The 27,781-nt window shown below is 37.5% G+C and overlaps 1 protein-coding gene and 1 long non-coding RNA gene across 2 annotated transcripts in view; both read right to left on the bottom strand.

Annotated features, from left to right (window-relative positions):
- The window catches only part of LOC105442250 (MAM and LDL-receptor class A domain-containing protein 2-like), a 33,856-nt gene extending 12,146 nt beyond the window's left edge, over positions 1-21,710 (bottom strand). Inside the window, exons 1-18 of the mRNA XM_011674175.2 lie at positions 21,555-21,710; positions 19,610-19,694; positions 17,273-17,443; positions 16,893-17,035; positions 15,228-15,344; positions 14,126-14,219; positions 12,685-12,816; positions 11,294-11,547; positions 10,440-10,530; positions 9,509-9,646; positions 8,479-8,601; positions 6,630-6,854; positions 5,210-5,401; positions 4,206-4,376; positions 3,308-3,490; positions 2,654-2,791; positions 1,677-1,802; positions 878-963 (exon numbers count right to left, since the gene is read on the bottom strand). Coding sequence (XP_011672477.2) covers positions 878-963; positions 1,677-1,802; positions 2,654-2,791; positions 3,308-3,490; positions 4,206-4,376; positions 5,210-5,401; positions 6,630-6,854; positions 8,479-8,601; positions 9,509-9,646; positions 10,440-10,530; positions 11,294-11,547; positions 12,685-12,816; positions 14,126-14,219; positions 15,228-15,344; positions 16,893-17,035; positions 17,273-17,443; positions 19,610-19,694; positions 21,555-21,710 — 2,625 coding nt within the window. The remainder of the gene's footprint in view (positions 1-877; positions 964-1,676; positions 1,803-2,653; positions 2,792-3,307; positions 3,491-4,205; positions 4,377-5,209; positions 5,402-6,629; positions 6,855-8,478; positions 8,602-9,508; positions 9,647-10,439; positions 10,531-11,293; positions 11,548-12,684; positions 12,817-14,125; positions 14,220-15,227; positions 15,345-16,892; positions 17,036-17,272; positions 17,444-19,609; positions 19,695-21,554) is intronic.
- A 3,338-nt stretch (positions 21,711-25,048) lies between these two features.
- LOC115927536 lies at positions 25,049-27,506 on the bottom strand. The gene is made up of 3 exons (XR_004065710.1): positions 27,217-27,506; positions 25,958-26,082; positions 25,049-25,412 (listed from the first exon to the last, which is right to left on the bottom strand). It is a non-coding gene; the product is annotated as an uncharacterized LOC115927536 (long non-coding RNA).
- Positions 27,507-27,781: the final 275 nt, after the last annotated feature.

A 27,781-nucleotide genomic window follows, 5' to 3' on the forward strand; every position in this document is an offset into this window, starting at 1 on the left:
AAAAAAGACTGATGCACCCGCAAGCCTACTGTATAAGAAAAATTAGTTACAAAATTTTCGAACAAAAAAAAAAACTAACCATAATTCAAATAGAATATGTGCGTGCTATTAGATGAAGATGTGAACATGTATCACTTTGTAGACGGTTCAATATTTTACAAAATATTTGTCTAGTACAGTGAAAACTGTCCATAAAGACCAACCAGTGGAGACGGGAAAAGTGGTCTTTATAGGCAGGTGGTCTTTATGTACAGGTTCCTTTTAATATTAGTACATGTTTCAATGTGGACAAGCTTCTGCCCAAAAAATAATTGCTCTCCAATTTTGGTTGAACAGGCAGATGTTTTTCCAACTTAGCCATCCGGGCTTCTTGATGAATCGATAGCATGTATAGAGGAATCTCGTCCTCATAAACCTTCTAGGACCTATTACGGCTGTAAACCGTTCACAATATTTTGTTTGAAATCGTACCATTGCAAATGATATCGAAAATATTATCGCTAGCGACATTCGTTTGTCTCGCGATGTATGGTCAACTAGGGATCTAAAAGATCACAACGTTCCGTTGATTGGTTGAGCACCCGTGTGCTTCGACCAATAGGCCTTGTCCGTTATGGTTCTAATTATTTGACTGCCGGGCCACCTGGTCCACCCGTAGAGTAAGAAAGACGCTTGCTTACAATAAATGTTATCACCTGACGAAGTGTAGTAGCGGCACACAAAACGTCGTGAGCTTTTAGATCCCTTGTTGACCATACATTGCAAGACAAACGAATGTCACTAGCGATATTATTTTGGATACTATATCCGCAATGAGTAATATATTTAGCATTGCAAATGATGTTAAAAGAGTATTATGTTGTCAGAATAATCTCACGGTAAACGTTGTAGATATTCCGGTCGGTAGGATAACTCCCGAGGGGTCTATTTGGTATGCTGCAACTATTAGTTCTCCAAAGTCATCTGAAAATAAGAGAGCATAACAAAGCAATAAGAGAACAACAACAACAAACATGATACGAAAGATGAATTGTCGGTGCGAACCTGCCCGAAAGACATATCACAAGTGATCTCATGGTAAAGATGGGTCTGGAAAAAACAGTGGTGAAAGTGCTAAAGAGATAGAAGTGGATTGACGATTTTCAGTCATGTTTTGTATCAAATACACGTATATTTCTACATAGTGCACACTTTTAGTTTTCAGTTTTTGCTGACGGATATGAGTTTAACCATGCACTCTTTTGAGGCATGCGATAAAATTATGGTTTCTCTTCAAAGACTGGTATACACTGTAGTACCCAAACTAAAGATGCAGGCACTGTTTCAACTAAAGCAACCGTCATTACTTCTTAGTTTTGTTAATAAAAATCCATGTAACTTGATTAGTGATCTCATTGGGGTCTGCTCGCTATTTATATGGATCGCCTTTTTTATCATTTAGTCACACGGTATGGATAGCGGTCCTTATAAATAGTGGTCCTTATGAATATCGGTTCACATGATTCGCTAAGTAAGTTGTCTATGGTTTGCTTGCTATATATAAGGGCCGCTATTCATAAAGGAACGCTATTCATTTTGTCGCGCGTTATGGATAGTGGTCCTTAAAAATAGCAAGCTTGACCCATCCCATTAATTTCATTCATTCAGTCCCACACGTACAAATTAATGTTACTTACCGCTTATCATATACCAGAACTCAGTACATCTAAACCCACTGAGAGGAGCGGGATACAGAGATGACAGCAGGGTTCCAGTATCACCAACCCTTGGCAGCTGACCAGTCATGATCCGCATGTAAAAGCCTGTAAGATGAAGATGTGAGAGATGGTACATTCATACAACTGCTCGTTATTTTAAAGCCTGTCTGCACTAGCTTGGCCAGGAGGGATTGGACCTTTAAGCGTGGTCACTGACAGGTGATTATCTTATCAAATCAGCTCTTAATTAACCTAAGAAAAGGGGGATTATGGGGACCAATGTATCCCACTTAGGGATTGTTTGCTCTATAGTGGGCGCAAGTATCTACAAGTAGTGAAGTCCCGCTTTAAGGTTTAAAATCTTACACTAAACAAATCCATGCTTCAACACAACTGTAAGTTTACCTTACAAGTGACCAAAATTACAGCCCCCAAACATACAGAGTATCTTTAACATACAAATCATAGACATAATGTAGCTAAAGCAGATGTTTAATAGATCACAAAGTGGAAACCATGTACAAATTCGCTTTCATATACCAAAGAGAAAAACATTGTATAGTAGAAAATATAAGAATTGTTAGATGCATGTATTCATCTCTGCTTACACAATATTACAGTGTGGTCACAAAGGAGAGAGCAATTTCTTCTAGGGGGCATGTTTGGAAAATTATGGGAGTTGCCATGCAACCTCTTTATAACACCCTCATGTAAATACAATAATATAAACGTATGGATTATATCAATATTATCAGCTTAATACTCCCTGGGGTATCAATGCATAGCAGCAGGTAGTCATGCATGTTCTTACAACTTGGCTCAGAATGGAAAATGTAGATTAATGTCTTGCAGTAGCACATTTGTGCTGTGCTGAGACTTAAACCATCAACCTCCTCATATAGTCCAAACTCCAGTGTTTGAACCACCGAACTATAACACATTAAACGGATTCTTACCATCAGCTGTGCCCGATGTATGATCAACAGAGGGCAGGGTTACTTCTGAAGTCATCCCTCTATCTCGAGTCCAGTCCATCATATCCGTATCATCATTAGCATACCCACATGCGTCATCAGCCTGGAAGTCACAGAATACTGAGAGAAACAAAATATTCATTAGGTTGAAAAAAAGCAGATAAAGAACTTAACACAGGCTGGGATAAGTAGGTCTTAAGAGATCTAGAGCAAAATACAGAGTATGATTCTCCTCAAAACGTTCTGACTGGTGACATTAAGGCAAAACACTCAAGTGATTGTGTAACCTTCGAGCAAGAGAAATATATGTTCAAAATTGATAACACTAATTTTGTCCTTTTTGGGGGGGGGGGGTGGTAGTGCCATTTTTTATACGCATAACATTAAGACGTTGAGTTTGAGGAGGTCCCTTACAATTGTTTACTAAAATAGTTTAAATTACTGTTTTCAGAAAGCACTTGATGACCAGAAATTAAGTAAAAGTTGCAGACTAATTTTAGCTGACAACAGTTGGACAAGCATTATGATGTAAAATTGTAAAATCAACTCGATTCAAAGTATGCTTCTAATGAAATTAAGAAGTCTGTATAGTATAAGCATCACTTTGAGCTATTATTATTTTATTATTATACTCACATAAAGTAGGACAGTCTCCATAGTTGAAAGCAATGTCATCGATGGCTATATCTCCTTGGTAACCGTCCCCTGCTTTGCCCTCCAGATACACACTGGGGTTGGTGTCGGTGGTGATGATGGCTACCCGTCCAAACATCCAATTGTAACTCTGGTCTCCCGATTTGGTCCAGATAACTGAGCGATCTACAATCGTACAGACGGGGAGAGAGAATAAGATGTGGTCAGATTGATATGGTAAAATGATTCCACCTTTACGGGGCATCCGCATTCCAGGGGTACCATTTCCCTGTTTTCATCTTCGGAATTTTGCTTGTCTATCTATGGATACATTTTCTTTCGATCTTCGTCATTGTTTTCCTCCTTGTTTCCTATCTCATCATGTATTTCCTTCTAGATTTCATTCTAGCTTTTGGAAAAGAGAACCTTCGAAAATGTATCCATAGATAACCAAGTAAAAAGACGCCTGGCTGGAATGCGGGTAAGCCTGAATCCTATGACCGGGGTAATAATATACACATCTGTAAAGCGCTTTGAGAGGGCCTCCGGTCCTGAAAAGCGCTATATAAGAACTAGCTATTATTATTATTATTATTAAGCAAAATTCCGAAGAAGGAAAACAGGGAAATGCTACCCCTGGACGGCATCCATGTGACTCTCTTCCAAATGTACTCTTGATTTTGTATTCCCTGATTTGCCTTTGTTTTGCCGAATAAATGATAATAATAACGATAATTATTTGATGTCTCCTTTGTCAACGCCCTCTTTCTATAATCCGGGGTATAAGAAGAAGAAGATTGTTAATGATAACAACTCCAAGAAGCTGGAGCCTAATAAACTACCAAAATAAAACTTCACCATCAATTGAAACGGATCTCATTCCTATCTGTAGATTGCTCACCTGTATCTAATAGTGAGTTCCCATAGCCGATATTCAGTGTTCCCACATGCGCCCCATACATGTGGTACCAGAAAGTCATACACATGTGGTTTCCTGCTGGGATGCTGTTGCTATAGAGACGAGCCGCATCATCAGTATTGGTAGAGCTAGCATCAATGGCGATGTAGAAACCTGAATGCAAGAAGTAATCAGTGTAAGAAGTGTGTGTGTGTGTGTGTATTGGGTTTTTACAGACGTGTATCAATCAGATATGATTAGTTACGTCTGGGGACCGACCTTTAAACGTCACCATCCGAAAGACGTGACTCATTTTCGAACCCGCGTCCTCGGCTGAAGCAGTTTGTAACTTCCACTTTAAGCTGGATTACAAGCGCACGCCACAACGCCTAGTGTGGAAAAGAGCGGGGTTTTATATACACGAGATCATGACGATCTAGTAAAAACTTTACCGAATAATTCAGAGACTTGTACTATAGTATTTTAATTGGAAATATGAAGACTTAGATTAAACAATGATCTCAGGCTTCTAGATCCTAAGAAATCCTAAACAGATCTTAATCAGTTAAAAGAAAAATCATTGCAGCAATGAATAGATTTAAAAGAAAAAAGAAACACACCTTTGCGATGAAAGAAAACAAGAGTATGTAGTTCCCTACGTGTATCAGGGAATAGATTCGGGGCCGTTCAGGGAATTGATTCGTGGAATAAGATTCATTAAAAAGTTTTGAAAAACAGCAAGCAAGATAAGCATCGCTCTCATTTTGAAACGGGGAGAGACGGATAAAAAAGATGTTCAGCACTGGAAAGATATAAAGCTCCCGAATCTCAAAATTTGTCGATGATAAATAAAGGTTAACGGACAACTTTTTTTTGGGGGGGGGGAGGGATCATTTAACAAAAATGACTCTCTGTACACTGCAACAGGAATAAAACAATTTATAAAAAGAAAGAAAGACAATTTTCGAAAAACTAGACATTACTCTATTATCGTTTGCATTACTTACCGTCTTTAGTTTGAGTGGTGTGATCTGCTGGGGGTCCAGTCCCGACCGTTGGAGTGCTACCAGTTTGAATGGACCAATCAAAATCATCGGTGGTCACTTGGGACCACGAGCAGAGTGTAGCGCCCTCAAACGTACAGTCCCATTGGAGAGGAGCAGAGGTGGGCGGATTGGTGGGTGCGGGCGTAGGGGGTGCTGAGGGGTAGAGTCGGAGGAAAGTAGGAAATACGGTTAATAACTAAAAATTCATATCCTGATCAAGTTTTGGAATTTGGAATATCCTAGGTAGGTGGAAAATTAATTGTCCTGATCGAATTATGTTTCTTAGGAATGTGACATATTAAAGCTTATATATAAAAGTATTCAACACCTGCCCCAATTCTTGAGTTACGAAAGAAAGAAATAAAAATCAACTTTATAAGGGTTACCAATAGTTTAGTTGTAAACTGCATATAATACATAAAGGAGTATTAGGTCCATGTATTTACGAAGTGAAATACTTTAATGAGAGTTTGGAGAAATCGCATATTCATGGCTGAAAGCAACTGGTAATATTTATCTATTTATAGTGTATTTGTCAATCTTTAAATTGTTAACATATTATGTTGACAAATGTCAGATATACATGTATATCTTAAATGCTTATTTCACGTACGAACCCAAAGACGAGAGTCATGAGAAATGCACTACTGAGCTACATTCTTCCATTGCTAAAAAATCAAGCTGACATTGTTCAACAGCTTAGTTTAATGTTCATAATAATAATTACAGTGCTTATATAGCGCCTAACACTTACTTTGAAGTCTCTAACCGCTCTACAATAATGCAGCATAATTACACTGGCTTTAGCAGTGCAGCTGTTACGCGCGCTGCGTTTCAAAGAATTAATTCCTACCAGGTACCCATTTACTTCACCTGGGTGGAGTGTGGCAAATGTAGATTAATGTCTTGCCAAAGGACATTAGTGCCGCAGCGGGACTCGAACCGCTGACCTTGTGATCGACAGTCCGGCGACGTTTCCACTCGACCACAACACCTCTACAAAGAACGTGCTAGCTCAGCTGACGAAACATTCCTTTTACAGGCATTTCTTAATTACAATTGTGTTAAGACGGATGCGATCCTCAAACACGGCATTAACGTTCTAAGGCGTTGATCTAAATTTGCTACTCCATACCCAGGATATAAATGGGGACCTGGTAGGAGGACGAAAGCCTTTGAGTTACTAATTAACATATGCCCTCACAGTGACCATATGGTAGGAATACTCCCCAGGTAGTGGAAGAGGTGCACATATTGCGTAAATGCATCTGATGACCGGGGTAATGTCATATGCAAAGCGATTCGAGACGGTATTTCATATTAAGCACTATATAAAACCAGATTATTGTTATTATCATAATTAATTAATCAGGACACTCACAGACGTAAAGGCAGCTATGCTCGGTGTATTGTATATCATCTAGCCCAATATCACCCGTATAGCTTGTTCCATCAATGCCTTCAAACTCGATCAGATGGTAGACCCCTGAAGACACCTCAATCTCTGCTAGCCTCCAATAGTTCCCTTGTTCTCCAGTCCTCGTCCAGAGCACCCGCCTCTTCCCAGATTGCATTTCTTGGAGATGCACGTTGAGTGTTCCCATGTCTGTGGACATTTGGGAATAGATATCATCGGGTTCATGGAACACGATGGCCACTATTTATTCTTGAAAAATCAACGCAAGGGCAATTTCAATGGTTCATAGCCGTTTAGTCTATTATAACCAGCCCGTTTACTTTCCACATGATCTAATAATCATTATGTCTTCTTTTCATTTGGTCTAATAATCATTATGTCTTCTTTTCATTTGGTCTAATCATCATTATGTCTTCTTTTCATTTGGTCTAATCATCATTATGTCTTCTTTTCATTTGGTCTAATAATCATTATGTCTTCTTTTCATTTGGTCTAATAATCATTATGTCTTCTTTCCACATGGTCTAATAATCATTATGTCTTCTTTTCATTTGGTCTAATCATCATTATGTCTTCTTTTCATTTGGTCTAATCATCATTATGTCTTCTTTTCATTTGGTCTAATAATCATTATGTCTTCTTTTCATTTGGTCTAATAATCATTATGTCTTCTTTTCATTTGGTCTAATAATCATTATGTCTTCTTTTCATTTGGTCTAATAATCATTATGTCTTCTTTTCATTTGGTCTAATAATCATTATGTCTTCTTTTCATTTGGTCTAATAATCATTATGTCTTCTTTCCACATGGTCTAATAATCATGTCTTCTTTTCATTTGGTCTAATAATCATTATGTCTTATTTTCACATGGTCTAATAATCATTATGTCTTCTTTTCATTTGGTCTAATAATCATGTCTTCTTTTCATTTGGTCTAATAATCATTATGTCTTTTCATTCGGTCTAATAATCATTATGTCTTCTTTTCATTTGGTCTAATAATCATTATGTCTTCTTTTCATTTGGTCTAATAATCATTATGTCTTCTTTTCATTTGGTCTAATAATCATTATGTCTTCTATTCATTCGGTCTAATAATCATTAAGTCTTCTTTTCATTTGGTCTAATAATCATTATGTCTTCTTTTCATTTGGTCTAATAATCATTATGTCTTCTTTTCATTTGGTCTAATCATCATTTAGGAAAATAGTCATTTGGTCTACTTCCCATTTGGTCTATTGCCCATTTAATCTAATTCCAGTCTGTCTAACTCCTAGTTTGTCTACTAATTGGGTAGTAGACGAACTGGTATTTGTAGACCAAACCGTAATTCACCATAACCATCATGTTTTAATTACAAAATACGTCATAGTCATATTCGCAAATGTCAAGAGATGATGTACAAGGATATTGACATATTTTTAGGTTGATTTTTCTCAAGTATATGTTATCATGTAATGAATGAATTAGTTAATTAAATCGCCACCTTACACAGAATGTAGACCATCATACAAACCCCTTAGATATAAGGCATATACGCAATACCACCCTGACCCAACGCTCTAGCTGCAAAGTATCATAGACAAGAAGATTTTTTTTTTCTTATCACTTTGATGACTCCAGAACCTTGGGGTACACACCAATATGCCTACTTATATGCTACATGATCAACTTTCTTCTGATCGGTTCCACACCGTTTCTTTCAACTTGCAATCGCATGACAAGAACTCAACTTTATCTTTAAATGGGAAAGATGTCCTCCGGTAATCACTGATTTCTCCGGTATAATCACTGATTTTCTAAAATGCATTACCTTTTCCATACATGTGATACCAAAAGGAGAAACAGCCTTCGATCCGTGGAGAGAAGTCCACCGACTGAAGAATAGCATTGTAGTCGGTCGCTGAGCTAGAAGTCTCAATGTATGCGTAATGACCTGATAAGAAATGTTAGCCAAGTTGAAAAGATTTATTCTTACAAATATATTTATTATTGTCTTCAGAACCATTACGAAAAGCTCTCGTTAAAACTATACCCCACCAATACAACACAGGAACCATTGTAAATCAGGTGGGGTATCACGACCCCACTTTCGTTTCTCTCGTTAAACTTTGACAGAGCCACTATACCCCCCAACACTATAACACAGGAACCAATGTAAATCAGGTGGGGTATCAGGACCCCACTTTTGTTTCTCTCGTTAAACAGAGCCTTGCAGCTCTGCGTGAGAGATGGCAGCTGTACTCTTCATCATCTTACGTAATAGTGTAAACAGACTCTTACTGGGGCCGTGCCCTTTAAAGGAGAAGTAGGAAATATATATTTAACTTGTTTTAAGATATTTTCATGGTCAAAAGTCACTTATAATTAAATGAAGACCATAATGAAAGTTTGAACGAATCAAAATGACCCAGAATTGGCAGGGGGATTACATTGTATAGCGCTAGTGCTTACTTTAGGCTTGGCTCTCGGAGTAGTGAAAGTCAAATTAGGGTTTTAATTTTAAACGACAATTTTTCGTCCTACTTTGAATTACTTAGAAATCTTTCAGAACATGTATGATTATTAATACAACTAACGATCATCAAGGAAATTGATAATACTAGGACTACATACAGACTAAAAAAAACGACTGATCTTGTCCTTCGGCTAATGTCTCCATGCATGCATAATAACAAGAGAAGATATATTAGGTTTGCTTGTCTGATTTGTCTGCTTTCTTTTAGAGCAGTTATCTATTTGGGTTGGATTTCCCTGAAGTAAAATGGGAGAGGCCATTTTCACATTACTTATGGATTGAGCCGGGTCAAGTCTATTCTGCTAAGAGGGGTGTTTTTACTCACCCTGTGCACTGTTGAGCGTGTGGTCATTGGTTGGACCTGTCGATCCGCTCGATGTACTACCGCTGTGAATGATCCAGTCAAATTTGTCTGTATACACATTGGACCAATCCAAAAGAGGCTCCTCGAAAGTACAGTAGCCTTGAATAACAAATACAAAAAAAAAAACAATGTAACAAAAAAAATTGTTCTCGGAAATTATAACCTGTAGGCCTGTTTATTTACCCTCGTAACACTATAATTGGAAACTAAAGAACATTATAAGTACAATGAGGTTGGTAGGGCTTAAAAAGGCTAGAGTCCTAATTGTTGATGATGTTTTAGCTTATTTATTACGGAAGAGAAGAGGAAAACAGTTTGTCACAGTTGATTTTAACATAAACATCTGAATTTAGTATATTTTTTACCTTTAAATTTACTCTTCAGAGCGCAACCAACTATTTCACTATTAACAGCGTAAACACAAATGATCTGAATTCATATCAATGCAGGCTGTTGTAACGGTATCTGATTTTGAATGAAGAGAATTATTAAACAATAATAATAATATATTGACACTTGAATTGGATAGCGACCACCTGTATAGAAAGATTTTCTGCCAAGCCAGACCATATTGTCTGTTCCCTTGATCAATGCTTCGCATCAAAATAATGTGTAGGACAAACACACCACCTGCCAACAAAGATAATATTTCTTGTCACACTAGAATGATCTTTATATACAGGTTCCACTGCACAATTTCAGTTAATTTTAGACCAAACTGCTCCCTTAAAGGGACAGGGTAGGCAGTTTCCATGTGCAGTATGTCACAGTTCGCTGACATCAGACTTGGTGGAAATAACATTAACGGTTGTACAAGTCTCACACACAGAAAACCCGTAGTCCCGTCGAATTCCTAAAGAGAGCCCACTACTTTGTGTCTTTAAGTACCTACCTACTGGTGGGCACGCCCCCACGTCGATTCTGACCTCATCAATGGCCATGAGAGATCCAGGAGTAGAGCCTACAGTACCCTTAAAGGCAGCCTGTAAAACAAAGTATTCAGGATATATCGGTTTATTTCTAATTCCTTTAAACTGTCAACTATTAATCAATTAATGGAAGACTTTAAACAGACGAGAAGAAGGAGAAGTAGCAATAAAAGAAGAAGAAGAAGAAGAAGAAGAAGAAAAAAGAGAAGAAGAAGAAGAAGCAGAAGAAGAAAAAAGAGAAGAAGAAGAAGAAGAAGAAGAAGAAGAAGAAGAAGAAGAAAAAAGAGATGAAGAAGAAAAAAGAGATGAAGAAGAAGAAGAAGAAGAAGCAGAAGAAGAAAAAAGAAGAAGAAGAAGAAAAAAGAGATGAAGAAGAAGAAGAAGAAGAAGAAGAAAAAGAGAGAAGAAGAAGAAGAAGAAGAAGAAGAAGAAGAAGAAGAAAAAAGAGATGAAGAAGAAAAAAGAGATGAAGAAGAAGAAGAAGAAGAAGCAGAAGAAGAAAAAAGAAGAAGAAGAAGAAAAAAGAGATGAAGAAGAAGAAGAAGAAGAAGAAGAAGAAGAAAAAGAGAAGAAGAAGAAGAAGAAGAAGAAGAAGAAGAAGAAAAAGAAAAAGAAAAAGAAGGGAAAGAAGAAGAAGAAAAAGAAGGGAAAAAAGAAGGAGAAAAGAGCAGGAGGGATAAGAAAGACGTCAAAAGAGTTAGGTCACCTGAAGTGGGTGAACTTGTTCTTTGGGAATATTAGCGACGGAATGATGATCTTATTAAAAGAATTTTATAGACAGGTCTGATTGTAGTATGTTTAATCCAGAATACTTTACCTCAAAATTGTTCGTATCGGTCACTGTACTGCTCCCAAACCTCCATCCATTCACACCGATAGGGGGCGCCACCCAGAGCGGATCGGAGTACGTCCCAGAATGTCGAGAGTGAACCGTGAGGGCGCCTATTCCGTCGTGGTAGTAGAAGAAGCGAAGACAGTGTGATATGGATGTCAGTGTGTAGGTCGGGCTGTAGATGATAGCTTTCTGTCCGTCCACGGGGTTAGATGTGGTGTCCACCCAGGCGTAGTAACCTGACGTTGACAAAGAACATGATATACAATGGTTTGTCAGTTTGTTAGTTTGTTATACCCGACTGCTAAAGAACACGTGAAACCAGGGGACTGACGGCTTCAAGTCCTCTCCAAGTGACTTGGTAATGCGGATTGATGCCTTACTAAAGGGCACTAGCACATCGACTTGGTTTCAATCCCTGGACCTTCCAGTTATGAGACCACTGCTCTATAAACAATGAGCCATCACGCCTTCACTCTTTCACGATGATGTTGTCAATCTAATGCTTGTCCATGTACCTCCGAAGCACGATCGCAAAGACTTTCGAGAAATTAGCTAAATTCCAATTTCATCATCCCATTGCCTAGACATATAGAAGACAGTCAGTTCATAGTTACGTAATACGTCATTGTTTTGATCACACATTACACAAAGCTGATAGCCGAGACTATTAATTGAAATTGGTTGATTTTTATTCGAAAGTCATTGTGATTAAGTATGCGTTCCGAAAATGTTGAAGTTGAATCCCTTGTACCTATTCAACTTGTGATAAATATTACAGATATTAAATTACAGATACATATACGACACTCTTGATAGAGGCCTTGAGGCTATCATCATCATCATTTTCATCATCATGATCAATGTCATCTTCTTCATCATCGCCATGACAGTCATATAATAACCACCATCACCACCATCATCGCCATCCACATCATCTCCGTTCTATTCAATTTTTTCGATTCAAGATTTATTTCGAAAAACGTAGAATATAATGATGCACATGCTGCACCTAAAAATCTGAAATGTATGTTTACAACTATCGAGGATACATATGAATAGAAAAGAATATATATACAAAAACAATATCGACATGATTGTACAATGAAACTGGTCTGATTAAAAAGACAACTGTTCAAATATATAAAAAAATAAAATTAAAAAAATATTGGGTTTGTAGTAAAGAAAAGCTTAGAACAATCATCAATTATCAAGAAGAAGAATAAAATATGGTTTTGCACTTTGTTTAAAATGAGAGGATCTGCATTTCAATTGACTATACTTTCGTTTATTTCGTAATGACATGCCAACAACTTTTCCATCAGGAATCCAGCCTTTGATGTTCCCACCATGATCATAATTAACCATGTTCTTACCTGTATCAACCCCAGTAGTTTTATCAGCAGGGATCGTCTTGTGATCTCTTCCACGACTCCTGGACCAATCAAAGTCATCATGGACCCTCTCCTGCGACCAACCACAGAAGTCCGTCTCGAAGGAACATTGCTCTGACAAAGAAAACAATGAAATGTTATCATAAGAGATGACGTCATGAGTTAAAACGTAATGCAATAGAGGGCAATCCAATCATTCTAATAAGTGCATTTGAATGAAAGCAGAAAAATCAGAGAAACATAAATGCGGAAGTTTGAAATAATTTGGACCAATAATAAGAAAGATATGAATATTTGAAATATGAGATTACTTCAGCTATGGAAAATTTAAATTGGTAATTTTTTAGTGGGTTGTGACGTAGTGACAGATAACTGTCTAGTTTGTTGTGTAAACAAATATTATAAATTTCTGTTTTTCTCCTAATTGCCTTAACCCTTGGAGCGCTACTCCAAATATATTATGTAGAGTATATTATTACAGGTCCTCTAAAAAGAATATACCATTCCAATGCGTACATTTTAGAAGAATTTAATTTTAGGGCATTTTTTGTATTAGAACAAATGGGAAAATTGTCGGCCACTTCATCACAGAGACAAAACCAAGTCGGTCAATTTGAAGAGCCCATACCTGTAGTGATTGCAACTTTTAAATATTTGTGACTTTCTTTTCTGATTTCATTCAAACTTTCACCAGAGTACTTCTCTGATGTTTCTGTTTCCTTTACAGTAGTTTGCTATCAAGTTTAGATTTCCCCTTAATTAAACATCACTGCAAACACCAACACCCAAGAACCCCGACCTGGGTACCTGGTAGGAATTTATTCCTTGAAACGCAGCACCCGTTATGCTGCATTATTGTAGAGCGCTTAGAGACTTCTGATAAAGTAAGTGTTAGGCGCTATATAAGCAAATATAATTATTATCATTATCGCCCTAATCCTATTCTGTATCCTATGTAGAATTGCATTTATATAAGCATAGGGTACAACTGCAGAAAACCACATTACACCCTTATCCCAGACATGATCTTACGGCCCACTGACTCGTATCCTTATACCCTCATCCTTACCCTAACACTCATACATTCTACTAGTATTCTGCATGTAAGCTCGTCGTTGATAAATGAGTACTCACACAAAAAGGTGAACAGTGAACAGAAAAACGTACTTGTTCATGATCTCCTCACATAATACATTTGATATGATATATTGACATAAACATCGATAAACCATAATAAATTGCTTATGTTCCTATGACAAGTTTGTAATTATATGTTTTTATCATTTAATTATTATTATTCAATCAGATTTCATTTTGGGTAGTCATTATTTGTTAACATATGATTTCTGTAAGTCTTGACAAAAAAGAAGAAGAAACAAATAATCTGGAAAATATTTTTGTCTGATAGAAGAAAACTATTTACCGAGAGCTGGGCAACCTGAAGTAGGGTCAAGGAAAAGATCATCGATAGCTATATCGCTCCAGTAACCGATACCACGGATGGCATTAAAGATAAGCTGTGTAATGAAAGGAAAATTATCAAAGGATATGAATATACATATTCAATTCAATTTTCCAACAAAGTCATTAAAAAAGTAACATTCATAAATAGTCAAAAGACAACAAAGTAGATGAAAGGATACTTTCGAAAAAGAAAAAAAAGCACAAGTCTTGTAAAACAAAAAGGCACCCGAACATATCATTTGAAAATGCTAACACAAATTATGAAAATCAAATTAAAACATTATTTACCCTAAACAGACACATAATATATGTATTATAACATTGACAACTAAATTTAATATATCTTTTCTTTTTTCTTTTTTCTTTTCACTATACGATAAAAATACAATAAAAACGTCAAATACACATATATGTATAAACATAACAATGCAGTAAAGGTATAACGAAATTCAACAACAATAAAAGGTACAGTACAAATTTACATTAGATAGAAATAACAAACAAACATTTTGAAATGTGGAGGGCCAAACAAAGGCAAAAGTCCCTTCACAGTCTTATTCCTGAAATGTATCATGTATATGCGCATATATGAACATATAACTAAGATAACTATTACATCGATAACTATATATTTACTCCAACTTTGTCTTGCTGCCTATATTTAGCTGAATTGTTTAATTCTTTTAACAGATGGTAAAATCAAAATGCATTTAGCCCGTTGCCTCCTGGAACCGGGTAGTCCCTGTACAAAGCCTATGGGAATGAGAGAATTGAGTCGTCAACGATTTAAGAACACATTTGGTTGCGGGACCATACAGCTACAGCTCACCTGAGAGGGCGCTAGAGAGGATGTTGCAGCAGAGCCATGATACACAGAGTTTGGCCAACTTGGTGTATATTCTTTTGTTTGTGTGCTTGCCAAACAAAGCAGTAGTCGCCATATTGTGTCCAACGCGAACCGGGTTGGCCAAACTCTGTGTATAAGATAGCTCTGTGTGGCAGTAGTGTTTTTAGTACAGTATGGCTTTGATTTGTTGTGAATTCAAACAGCTGTGTTTTACCTGGTAGTGATAATCAGCTACGATGTCGATGTGTCTGTAGATCCATTGGTTTGTAAGGGTCCCTGTCTGCTTCCACAAAGATTCATTCTTTTGCCCATCGGTGCTTACGGCTGAGAGCTAAAAAGAACAGTCAAGTAAAGAGAAGAATGTGAATGAAAAAAAAATCACGTGGTGGTGTTGCCTAGCAGGCCAGTACAAACTAGTATAAGTTGTGGTGTAAGACTCGATCCAACGAACTTCAGGTTTATACCACTCGAACTTGACAACTATATATAATATTCTTTTCGTGACAGTGTTCATATGCATGGTGTTTCTAGGCGTAACGTGGATCAAGCCATCGAGGGGGGCACTGGTGTCTCGTAAGGCCATCAGGAGGGGGAGCCGAATCAGTCTGTTTTTACATTCCCTTCTATCTCACTTTATTTCTATCTATACCCCCTATCCAACCCCCTCTCTCTCTCTCTCTCCGTCTGTCTCTGTCTCTGTCTCTCTGTCTCTCTCTCTCTCTCCTTGTAACTCAGTGGAGTCTCGTCAATAAAAAAACTACTTCGGACCGTGTAAATTACTTCGTTATATAGAAACCTTGTATTATATGCTAGTGCTTAAAGGGAAAGTCCACCCCCAAAATAAGTTTGTTTCGATAGAGGCAGAATAATAAGAAAATCAGGTGAGTGAAAGTTTGAGCAAATTCTGAATGAAAATAAGAAAGTTATGAATTATTGAAGTTGTGATCAATCAAATACAAATTGGCAACTCTGTGACTTCTTATGCGAGCTCTCCTTCATTTGCTTTGTGCATAATATTCCATAAAATCATGTTTTCTTCGTTATTGATGACGGAATATATATTTGTTCCTTGCAGGGGGAGTATAGAAACATATTTGCAATTATTATATTTAGGGTGCATGTATGGTTGAAATTTTTCTTGAGGGAAAATGAAAATTTTAGATTTTTTGAGTACTGAGCAAATGGAAGTTGAGCTCGCATGATACGTCATAGAGTTGCCAATTTGTGTTTGATTGATCACAACTTAAAAAATCCTAACTTCCTTATTTTTAATCGGAATTTGCTCAAACTTTCACTGACTTGTTTCTCTCATTTTTCTACTCCTATTAAAACTAACTTAATTTCAGGGTGGACTTCCCCTTTAAACTAAATACAAAGAGGCAGGATGGGATTAATATTCTATGAAAAACATCCCGTAATATTCTTTAAGCGTACCATATCTCAAGTTTCTCAGGTTTTCCTAAAATGTAGAGATAGAAATTAATGCATAAACTACCGCTGGGTACGATTGAGATACTGACTCCTCCTCTTCCCCCTTCTCCTTCTACTACTACTACTACTACTACTACTACGTAAGTTGAACTTAACTCTAAGTTGGACTTAATAATTATGGAGAGCCATTTGTAGCCTTATAATGAAATATTTTAAAAAGCGAAAATTCAAGTATTTTAGACTTGTTATAAATTCCCCATCAAGAACATGAAATCTCCTTGATAATAAGAAAATATGAATGATTTGTATCAAAATGTTATGTCTTTTAAAATAATTTTTACAAAATATTTTCATAGATGCCAACGGCTTTCCATAATTTTAAAGTCCAACTGAGAGATAAGTTCAACTTAGGATCTTTGTGAAACACCCTCCTGGACTATATACACACCTCAAGTTCGCCCATAGATTGTCCATACATATAGATCCAGAACTTAAAGCACGCTCCGCTGGGCGTGGCGGGAATGGGGACCGATAGAAGCTTGGCATTGGCCCCCTGAGAGCCCCCTGATGACTCGAAATATACGTAGTAACCTGAGGAAAAAAGAAGGAATAAGTCAATTCAATCTTCATTAATTCAAATGAAATCAATATCGATATCAATTCTGGTTTATTGTAAATAAAAACATGCTAAATAAAAAGCCTAGGACTCATACAAATTAAAATACATTTTAGACATTTTAAATTTACGGTTTAGAGAGGAGGTGCGGTAAATGACTTTTTTGTTTAACAAAACAGTGATCTGCGACTGAATCGAGAATGTGATCTTACCTAACCCAGTGGTATGATCATTAGTAGGACCAGTATTGCCAGTTGAAGTTGAGAGTCGGGTTCTGATCCAGTTTCTATCATCATCTTCCATATCGCTCCATCCACACCAGTTCACCTCAAAGTCACAGTTGACCGTCTGTTGGTTTGAAGGCTCTGCTGCTTCAGGGAAAACTGAAGGAAGAAACAAAATAATAATAATAATAATATTCAGCTTTTATAAAGCGCTTAATACATCTCGAACGTCTCTAAGCGCTTAAAAGATATATTATTACCCCGTTCATTGGATTCAGTGCTTGCCCACCCACACCACTGTGTACACAATCTTCACTCCCTGGGGAGCATTCCGGTCAGGCGTGCCTTGGGGGGGGGGGGGGGGGGGTAGTGGGCACATCTTTTTTGGGGTCCTCGAAAATTTTAAAAATTGCACCCCCCCCCCCCCTTTGAGCGCCAGGGGGGGGGGGGGCCAACCCCTCAAAAAGGTAAAAATCACGTGTTTTTACATGATTTTTTTCTCAAGGGGGGAGGGGGCCGGGCCCCCCGGCCCCCCTCCCCCCCCCCCCCCCTGGATCCGCCACTGTGGTAGCCTAGCAGAGCCGGGGTAATGTAGGATTGCCTTTAGCACCTTACGTGGTGGATATGTACGCTGTTTAAATATCAAATATTATTATTAAAATTATTATTATTATAGTAAACAGTCACAGTGACAGTTGTTTCAGCCACCACCTGTAGAAAAAGACCATATTTTCTCTCCTCCCTTGAGTTTTTCTTATTTCCACTACAGTTATCTGGAAGGCATGGACAGATATTCACTGTCTTGGAAATATATTTCCCCCAAAGGATCAATATAAGACAGGACATTTTATTGAATAGAATTACCGCCACTATCTCAACTAAACATAACCCTGAAAGCTGACCCTATTTGCAGATACTGCTATTTCAAATAAATGTAATACCAGTCATCCTTTAATAAAACATCTAAAGTCTTGTTCACATACGCATCGATCAACCATGATGGCAGGCTTTCTGAGATGTTAAATATAATATGCTTCACCTTTCTGTATTGTGTAACACATAGCTCAGTACACATGGAATATACTTGTGCGAGCAGGATTTTTTGCTTTGGTGGAGGTTTACCACAGCATATCCGAACAAGCCTTCATATAGAGCGGTGAAGTGTGACGTCATCAGAAAATTATTTTTAGAGTTTCCAAATATGAACTTCATTTTCCGAAAGAGCATAACAAATCACGTCAACATTTTTGAAAACCAATTGAATATGTTAAACCTAATAAGGCCGGGAGGGGGGGGGGGCATTATGACCACCCCCCCCCCCCCTCCACGATTTTTCCGATTGCTCGGGAACGCATATGGATGGCGCCCCGCCGCTCATTGACTTTTTTCTTTCGAGTCTTGCGCAACTTTTAAAAGATTTTTTTTGAAAATCAGACCTACGGTTACAAGGTCACGTGACCTTTTGTCTTTGCATGTCAGCCCGAAAATCGCTCATTTTCGTGATTTGTGTACAAAACTTATGGAAAAGTAATTTTTCCTAAAAACAGATCAAACATGGGTTATTGGGTCTTGTTTAAAGTTAAGGTGGTTGTTTGGGGAATCAAAATTGTTGAATTGTAGTAAGAAATGAAATAAAACAACAAAATCAATGAAATACATAAGTTAAAAAAACAATGAAATACATAAGAAATTATCAAAACAACGGATAACATAAGGAATAAGCTGGCTCTTCCAATTTTTTTGGTCGTATTATTATTTAGAATGGTCTAATGAATGTATGTAGTGAAAAAGAATGCTTAAATATGAATAATATTTGATTTATAGGTAAAAATGTGATTTTTATGACTTTATTTGCATAAATTACCATAAATATGCAAATGAGTGAATTTTTCAAAAATTGAAATTATCATATTGTTCTATACACTTTTTTGCGGCGATTAGCCGCTTCGCGGCCGAGATCTTAAGGGGGGCATAATGCCCCCCCCCCCCCGTACTTAGACCTCAAATAACCCGGCCTTTTTAGGGTTAAGTATTGGCCGAGATATGCCCGTCCGAATTAATTAATTTCAATAGGAAATTACTGTTATTTTGCTCTGGCTCATACCGTTACGGACCAGAGCAAAATAACAATAATCTTTTTATTCAGATGGTCATATCTCGACCAATACGTCACATATTCGATTGGTTTTCAACAGTTGGACATTATTTTTGACGGGATTTTTGATGCTCTCGGAAAATGAAGTTCGAATTGAGAAATTCTAAAAAAATAGATTTCACAGCTTATGTACGCTATAGGTAATACTTGATAACGAGCCATTATCTCACCATCGCATATTACAGTCTCCACATCCAGATCGTCTAAGGCTATGTCCCCGTAACTATAGTAACCCAATACCGCCTCGGCTTTGATCTGTGATAGGGGACGAAATTGCAGGGTTGAAGACGAATTAATAATAATACATAAGATTTGTAAGGCGCCAAATCCACTTGACAATCAAAGGCTTGTGCGAAAGATGAAATACATGATAGATATGTAGTGCAATAGAAAGGGTACGGACATGAAAGGCAAAGATAATCAATTATAGGCTAAATTAAACAGATATTTCTTGAGAACTGCTATTTTTAATCCATTGAGGGAGAGTATTCCATAATGAAGGCCCAGGATGAGCGAAGCTTCGCTTCCTTATGTAATGCTCTGCATTTTCTGCTAGTCGCCCATTTGTAAAATTCATTTTCCTACATTTCCCTCACTGTAGATGCTTGTATAGTGTATTTCTTGATGGGACCCCGGGTTTGCTTTGGGCAGACTTGTACATCCATTAATTAATGGTATTTACCAAATCTGGTGTCAGCGACTTAATATGACCTTACTGCCCATAAACAACTAAATAACATCTCCATGCAAGTATCAATAGTGATTACATGGAGTGTTATTCAATGTGAAATGTTGAATAAAATTCTTTCTGATACAGTTAGGAGGAATATAGAATAGTCACTTTTATCGTTATTGTTATCCTACTTTTTCGTAAGCATTGTTAACATTAACATTGAATGGTTATAATGGTTGTATTGTATCCAATTGTATCAATTGTTATCCGTATCACTATCATCCTCACTATTATCATTTTCATTAATATAATCACTATCATCATTACTGGCACCAAGTATTTGGAGCTGACAGAGAAAAAGAAATTAATCATATTTCTCCACCCAGTATAACTCAGGAATAGTGTCCTGTGCAGTAGATTCATAACGATTATTCGAGGGATAGAACATTTTCATCGGAAACTTCCCCGCGTCATACTGGGTCATCCCCATATAATGATAGTAGTAGTCGCTATATACAAAGCGAATTTATTTTTCATTTCTTTTCATATAATATAAACAATGACAGACATTATTAAAAGTAATAAACAGAAATGAGCATTGAAATATCTTTGACACTTGTTTTTTACGAGGACACAGGGCAAAATGTAATGACTACACATAGAATTAGGCGACATTTTATTTCAAATACGCATCTAAAAATATTTTTAATTTCAAAAGGTTTCTAGTAATACATACCATTAAGGTGCGTCCTGTTTGAGGCGATGTAGTTGTCTAGGGAACAATATAAACAATCAATTGGGATTAGTTTTTAGATTTTACAGGTATTTCAGTGTGATAATCAACAATGAATTTCTCATCCATGGAGTTTAAAAAAACTAATGTTTACATAACGGAAACTGAAAAAACAGGTTCTGGATGTAGGTAAGGATTACTATGAAGATAGAGGGAGGTGTTACAAGCCCCATCTGCACTAGTTTGGCCAGGAAGGATTAGACATCCCTGCGTGTGGTCACTGGCAGTTGGTTATCTCATCAATCAGCTCTCAATTAACATGAGAAAAAGGGGACCATGTGGGACCAACGGGTACCACTTTTAATAGGCATTGTTGGCTGTATAGAGGGCGCAAGAAGCTACAAGTAGTGCAGTTCCGCTTTAAAGGCCCACTGCACTACTTTTAGCTACTTGCGCCCTCTATATAACAAACAATACCTAATCGGTGACCATTGGTCCCCCGTGATCCTCTTTTTCTTATGTTAACTGAGAGCTGAGTTGAGGATGATAACCATCCGTCCAGTGACCTTGCAGGGCGGTGTAATCCCTCCTGTAAACTAGTACAGATAAGCTTTAAGCTCAGATTTTAACATGATATGGAATTGTGTTTGCGTGTGAAAGCAGAATCTGCGCCTGAAGATGATAATTATGTATACATTGCTATACTGACCATGCCATCGTTCGAAGGTAATGTTCCAAACTTGCCCTGCAGCCATGTATCCTGGTCAGGGTTCTGCTGACCGTTGAGTCGCCATCGATAGGTCTCTTCCTTTGTGACGTCATCAATGACGATGAAGTTGAGTTCACCGATGGTGGATCCAAACATGTGATACCAAAACGTAAAGCATGCCGTGGTGGTGACGTCATACTGAAAGAGAGGAGAGAGAAACCAGGCCGAGTATCCCGGAGAAACAGAGTTGCTCTCGAAGTACATGTAATAACCTGTTATAGAAGACAAAAAGGTGATGCTGTCCTTATTACCAGCAAGGAGATGATGGGATGCTAAAAATATAAACTCTAAAAAAGGGAGAGAAATGCCTAGGCAAAACTTCAGGGGCAACAACACTGGTAGTCTAGAATCTGGCCGGTTCTATTACTTTCCCTACAATTGATTCAAGCCGCCGAAGATAGCGTTATCAACGAACTCATAATTATTCTCACCATCCCAGCCTGAGAACTTTTTCGTCGGGCGTCCGAATTTAATGATCAAGCCATCTTCGGCTGGTAGCAAGTAAGTAGGGGAAGGTAGCGCTAGTGTGGTAAAGATCAAAATTAAATAGGGCAGATTATGGACTACACGGCTGGTTTACGACATGACGAAATACGACATGGTTGGTTTCTTCACTATCGTAAAGGAGATGTTGAGGCAGGGTAGGGTATAGTGCTTTGTCCACCCTCCCCAATACTTAAAGAGAGGAGAGAAGAGAGCCGAGTAAAATTAGGGTACTATTGGATAATTCGTTTTTCTGATTCTGTCACGACACAGAAAAGTCCAAAATTCCTTTGTCATTTCTTATTTAAAAACAAAAAATTAAAATCACGAAGCAAAAAACGTGTTGCTATTTCGTTTCTGGTGGTGAAAAACACGAATCAGAAATCAGAAAACTAAAACTAGAAAAACTCTTTCTGATTTCTGAATTCTGATTCGCACCACAGAAAAGGAAATCGCAACACGTTTTTTGCTTCGTGATTTTGTTTCTTGTTCAAGAATCACAAATCGCATTGCGATCTCGGCTCTCTGATTTCTGATTTTGTTTTCATCTCACGAATCAGGGGGGTTCAACTCCGCTTCTGCATCCGTCTAGCCATGGGGAGATTTTGGAGGGTCAAAAGTGCACACTGCTTCCACTTTTCATGTATTAGCCTATGAAGACGACAAATGTTTAGTGCACCAGCGAAATGGCGATTTTGGACTGCGCGTAGCGCGCAAAATATTTAAATTAAAATTTGGAATATTCATGAGCTCTTTTCCACTTATTAGCATATTATCGCAATGAAAAAAAGACAATGCGCATGCGTTACTATATCGACAGAATCCTTAATACACCAGTTTACAGTTGTATCAGTGCGCATGCGCAGACAGTTGATCTCGGGTCACTGGCCCCGGAAGCGGGGTCAGTGGCCCCGGAAGCGGGGCCAATAACTTTTGACCAGTGGTATTTATGCGTAAATTAAGATTGCGCCCATGCAAATGATGATGTGCGCGCACAACGCAGCGCGTAGGGCAGTGATATCATCAAAATTTGCATGGGCGCAATCCTAATTTACGCATAAATACATGACCTCTAGGTCATTGGCTTTGTTTAAAATGGCGCACACAACTGTAAACTGGTGTATTGGGCCGATAAATGTAGAACAAAGGTCAGAGTTGGGGAGGTGTGTGTGTTGGGGGGGGGGGGGTAATAAACTTTCAAATGGTTGACTTAGTTGGGGCCACAAACTTCACTGTCACCAGGATGGAAAGTACATTTTTAAAAATAATGACCCCATTTCACTGTGGTACCTCAATTCATTTTTGTTTTGTTCGTTTATTAACTTAAATATTTTTTTTAATCAGAAAAATTGCACTGATCCTTTAGCCCACTCAACAAGTGATATATTCATATTTTTAGTGTCCAAATATTGAATCATTCTCACCTCGACTTCAATGATCTTCATATTGTGCCCCATATCCCAAATGAAATTTCTAATTTGTCTCGTTCTTTTCATTCTTGCATTCGTCGCCACTGATATTTTTTAAATTTGCCCCCCCCCCCCATCAGTAACATTTTCAATACAGGGACCCCTTCCAATATTGACATTTCCATAGGCTCTATTACCCTCCCTTCCCCATCCACACCCCAATTACCTATGCTTTCATCATTTTGGCATTGACTTATTCTTTATTTAACCCCCCCCCCCTCATCTTTATTGTAAACCATTTTTTATATTATATTTATACATTAGTCTTGTCCACTCTCTTGTTACATTTCCGCTTTCTCTCTCATTAGGAAAGATGGTTAAATCTATCTCGCTGATGCCAGATATAAACAAACATCAAATGGTAGAACACCATACTCAATTCTACACAAGACTGCATCAGCCCCCATCTCACCTCAGTCATAGAGCATTATCATTACAGAGTGCCTACATCATCATAATCACCAGCATCATCACATATATTTCACAAAATAAGAAAATGAAAAGAACAGAATTAAGCAGTATTAACTAATTTATTAACATCTATGAACTCATTTATCAACATATTTTGTTTCTATAAAGATCCTTTTAAATCCAACATGACATCAACAAAAGGATGACAAAAGGATGGGGGAGGGGGGGGTGCTAGTCTCTTGAATTCAAATTTTTCAGTTGTAAAAGTTTACTGTAGATTTTGAGAAAAAAAAATCAATAATATCAACATGCTATTTTATTATGTAAAGCACAGGTATATACCGAGTTTTATGAGTACTTTATCTTACATTGGACATTATTGTTGTTTTTACTACTACCTGTATTATCATTATTATTACTGCTATTATCATGATCATTGTCATTATTGTTACTATTTTTAATATTGTTATTATTATTAATGTTATTAATTATATTACTACAGTATTACTATTGAACTACATCATTTTATCCCCCCCCCCCCTTCAATTTACTATTCAGTTCAGCATCCCTAATATTTTTGTCAGAACTTGACTTAAGATTAAATATTAAAAAACTATGTTACATGTACACGCATTTAAAAGAAAAAATGATTACTTTCATGATCCTCGATATATCTTCTTCTTCTGGTAATCTTCAAAAGGCGTTGTAGCCTATCACGAAGATGAACTAATACTAAAGATTACAAGTGGTGTGATGAAGACAGAATGTTTCTAAGTGGGATAAGGAGAGTAGATGCGTCAGAAGTAGTCCCTGGCAGTTCTCTGGACTGTCAGCATGCACTATATTTGCTGGAAGTCAGTTCCATTAACTTTGGGACAGAGTGTTGGGCAAATACAAACTTGTCTATGTCGCTTCTGACTTGGTGCAACTGGAGGGTCATGTCATGGTATTTCCTGCTTGTGATTTGTTAAAGCCTGTCTGTACTAGTTTGGCCAGGGGGATTAGACCACCTTGCAAGGTCACTGAAAGGTGGTTATCTCATCAAATCAGCTCTCAATTAATATAAGAAAAAGAGGATCATGGGGGACCAACAGGCACCGATAAGGCATTGTTTGCTATATAGAGGGCGCAAGTAGCTATAAGTAGTGCAGTGGGAACATTTTCAAGGGAGAGCGGAGAGACCATTGACTATCTTGTGCACCATTCCCAATCTTCTTGCAGAGTACCTTGTAGTTGTAGATATAGTAGGCAACTAAAAGGTGCTGATCATCTCAGTCAAACTGCTGGTTCTCTTGTGGTCCCCATTGTGAAGTAGCGTCCTGGACATCTTAGATGTTGTAGGGATCCCAGACACCGGAACAGTTCTCAAGATGAGGGTGGACTAGGGACTTGTACAAAAGAAGCCTGGGTATCAAACCATGCAGATTGGGACAACCTGCATAATAAAAACAAAAAGAGAGGAGAAATCAAATAAGATTAAAACTGCTGCATTATATTGTATTTTCAAAAATAGTACCTCCCCACTTTTTGTAGGTCTTGCATTTTAATTTTATTAAAAAATGATAAACTTATGTCTATCTGATAGGGCCCTTTTTGAAGAGAAGAGTAAAGGTTTAGACTTCTAGATGTATTTCCAATTATTATTATTATTATTATTATTATTATTATTTTTAAAGTAATTTCCAATTTATTTTAAGTTATTATTTGCTAGACTTTTGTGAACAAAAGTTTGTTAGATATAATGTAATATTGAGGAAAAAATGCCTTTGAGTACATCTTTTAATATGCTGAGAGAATAAACTGAAGCAACACCATAGTTAGTCACCTAAATAAAGCTAGAGAATAAATGAGAATTACAAGATATAATCCAACACAAGATGACAGTTCCCCAAATCTTTGTATATAGTCCAAGTCGAGTGCGGTGTTCGCATGAGCTTAGATTATACAGCCTGAATATTTTCGAACTGCATACAAACATACCTTGCCAGAGTTCAACTGAGGTAACCTGTTCCTGATTAGATCTACAGCATAACATTTGATGATCAGGTCCTGGTGCTCTTTGTTGCACTTCTGTGATCATTATCTGCTTCTTTGTTCCATAGGATCTACAATTAAAAGAAAACAGAAACTTAGTAAGCTTCGTGCAAGTAATAGTATCAAATGCTTGCATTTTATAACTTGGTTCATGTCCTTTAGACTAGAGTTAGAAATACCCATGCCATACCAAATAAAAAGGGGGTAGCAAATAGTCCTAAAACTTTATTGTAAACAAGGTAAATATTCGAACATTAGTAATACGCAAATAATATAAACCTATTTTCTCTCTAAAGTCTAAACATGTCATTTTCCTCTAAATATTTCAAACAAGGCACAGTGCCATAACTTAGAAGTTAGAGCACAATCAAGAAAAAAGAGTGGTGGGGGTGAGGGTAAAATTAGGAAGCTAGGAAGTGACACCCTTTTTGTTTTGTTTTGTTCTTGTCTAGTCTATCTAGCCTACATCCGAACTAAGCTGGACCTGGATACATAATGCCACACTAGCATGACTAGACCCTAGCCTAGGCCAGGGCCTAGTCTATCTAGATCTAGACCTAGACCTAGATCTATGCCTTAATTAGCCTGAATTTTCTATCTCTTTCGTTCGTTAGCCTCTGATTTGGGTAGGGTTGGCTAAAGAGAGGAGCCGACTCTACCCAAATCAGAGGCTAACGAACGAAAGAGACAGAAAATTCAGGCTAGACTATGCTATGAATACTAGCCTAGGCTTTACAGTAAGACTAAAGTGTAGCCTACACTGTAAAGTTATAGCCGCGCCAGCTCAGGAAACGCAGTCGCTTCTTGGTGGAGTGTTACAGCCGGCTAGCACCAGCGAATTGAAAATCATAAACCGCTCGACGAAATCGCATCGGCTTGGACTAGCAATGAGCCATTTGCGCAGTCTACAACAGGTCTACATCTACCATTGATTACTATCGGTAATCAAGCTGTGAACTTAACTTAAAATTATGAGATGTGCTGTAATGAAATAACCTACGGTAAACTCCTGATTATTTCTAAAAATATTACCGTCGACGACTTAAATTAGAGTTAATTCAATCAGTTAATATTCTTTGGTAAGACAAAAGAAAGGGATGGGATAGGGAATAATACGTTGTGACAATGCAGAGAGCCCCTCACTGCAACGACGAACACATCACAATCATTTCAGAGATCTTCACACAAAATGGATCTTTACTTACTTTTTTTGGTATCCGTATAGTATCACTTTGATGTCGATGTTCGCCTGAAGATTTTCTGCTCAACTGAGATGTATTTGACAAACTTCTATGATAATAGAAATTCACTTACAAGAAAAATGTTTCATTGTTCGTAATTGAAAAACTTCAAAGTCGCAGTTCATACAACCGCCATTTTTTCGTCATTTTCTTGCTCAAATCGTAGGGAATTCTGGGAATGCAAAAAATGTTTTATGCATGACCTAATACATAAAACATTTTGTCGATGGCCAATCAACAAACAGTAATTGGCGTATTTTTTATGTCATTGTTCATGAATATTCATTGACCCTCCAAAACCGTCGTTCAAATCGGACAAAACCCCCATAATGCATCCAATGCAAAACCTATGAAATGTCAAAGGTCAAGATTTTAGTTGGCCCTCTAGTCCTCCTACGGAGGACATACTGAGTGATTTCAAGTACGGTGTTGAAAGCTGGTGTTGGTGTTGTGAGAACACCAACACCAGCTACAACACCGAACTTGAAATCGAGCCGGTGTTGGGATTGACCTCGGAAGATATGACGTA

The sequence above is a fragment of the Strongylocentrotus purpuratus genome, unplaced genomic scaffold, assembly GCF_000002235.5.
Source record: "Strongylocentrotus purpuratus isolate Spur 01 unplaced genomic scaffold, Spur_5.0 spur5_scaffold_20, whole genome shotgun sequence".
Classification (NCBI taxonomy): domain Eukaryota; kingdom Metazoa; phylum Echinodermata; class Echinoidea; order Camarodonta; family Strongylocentrotidae; genus Strongylocentrotus; species Strongylocentrotus purpuratus.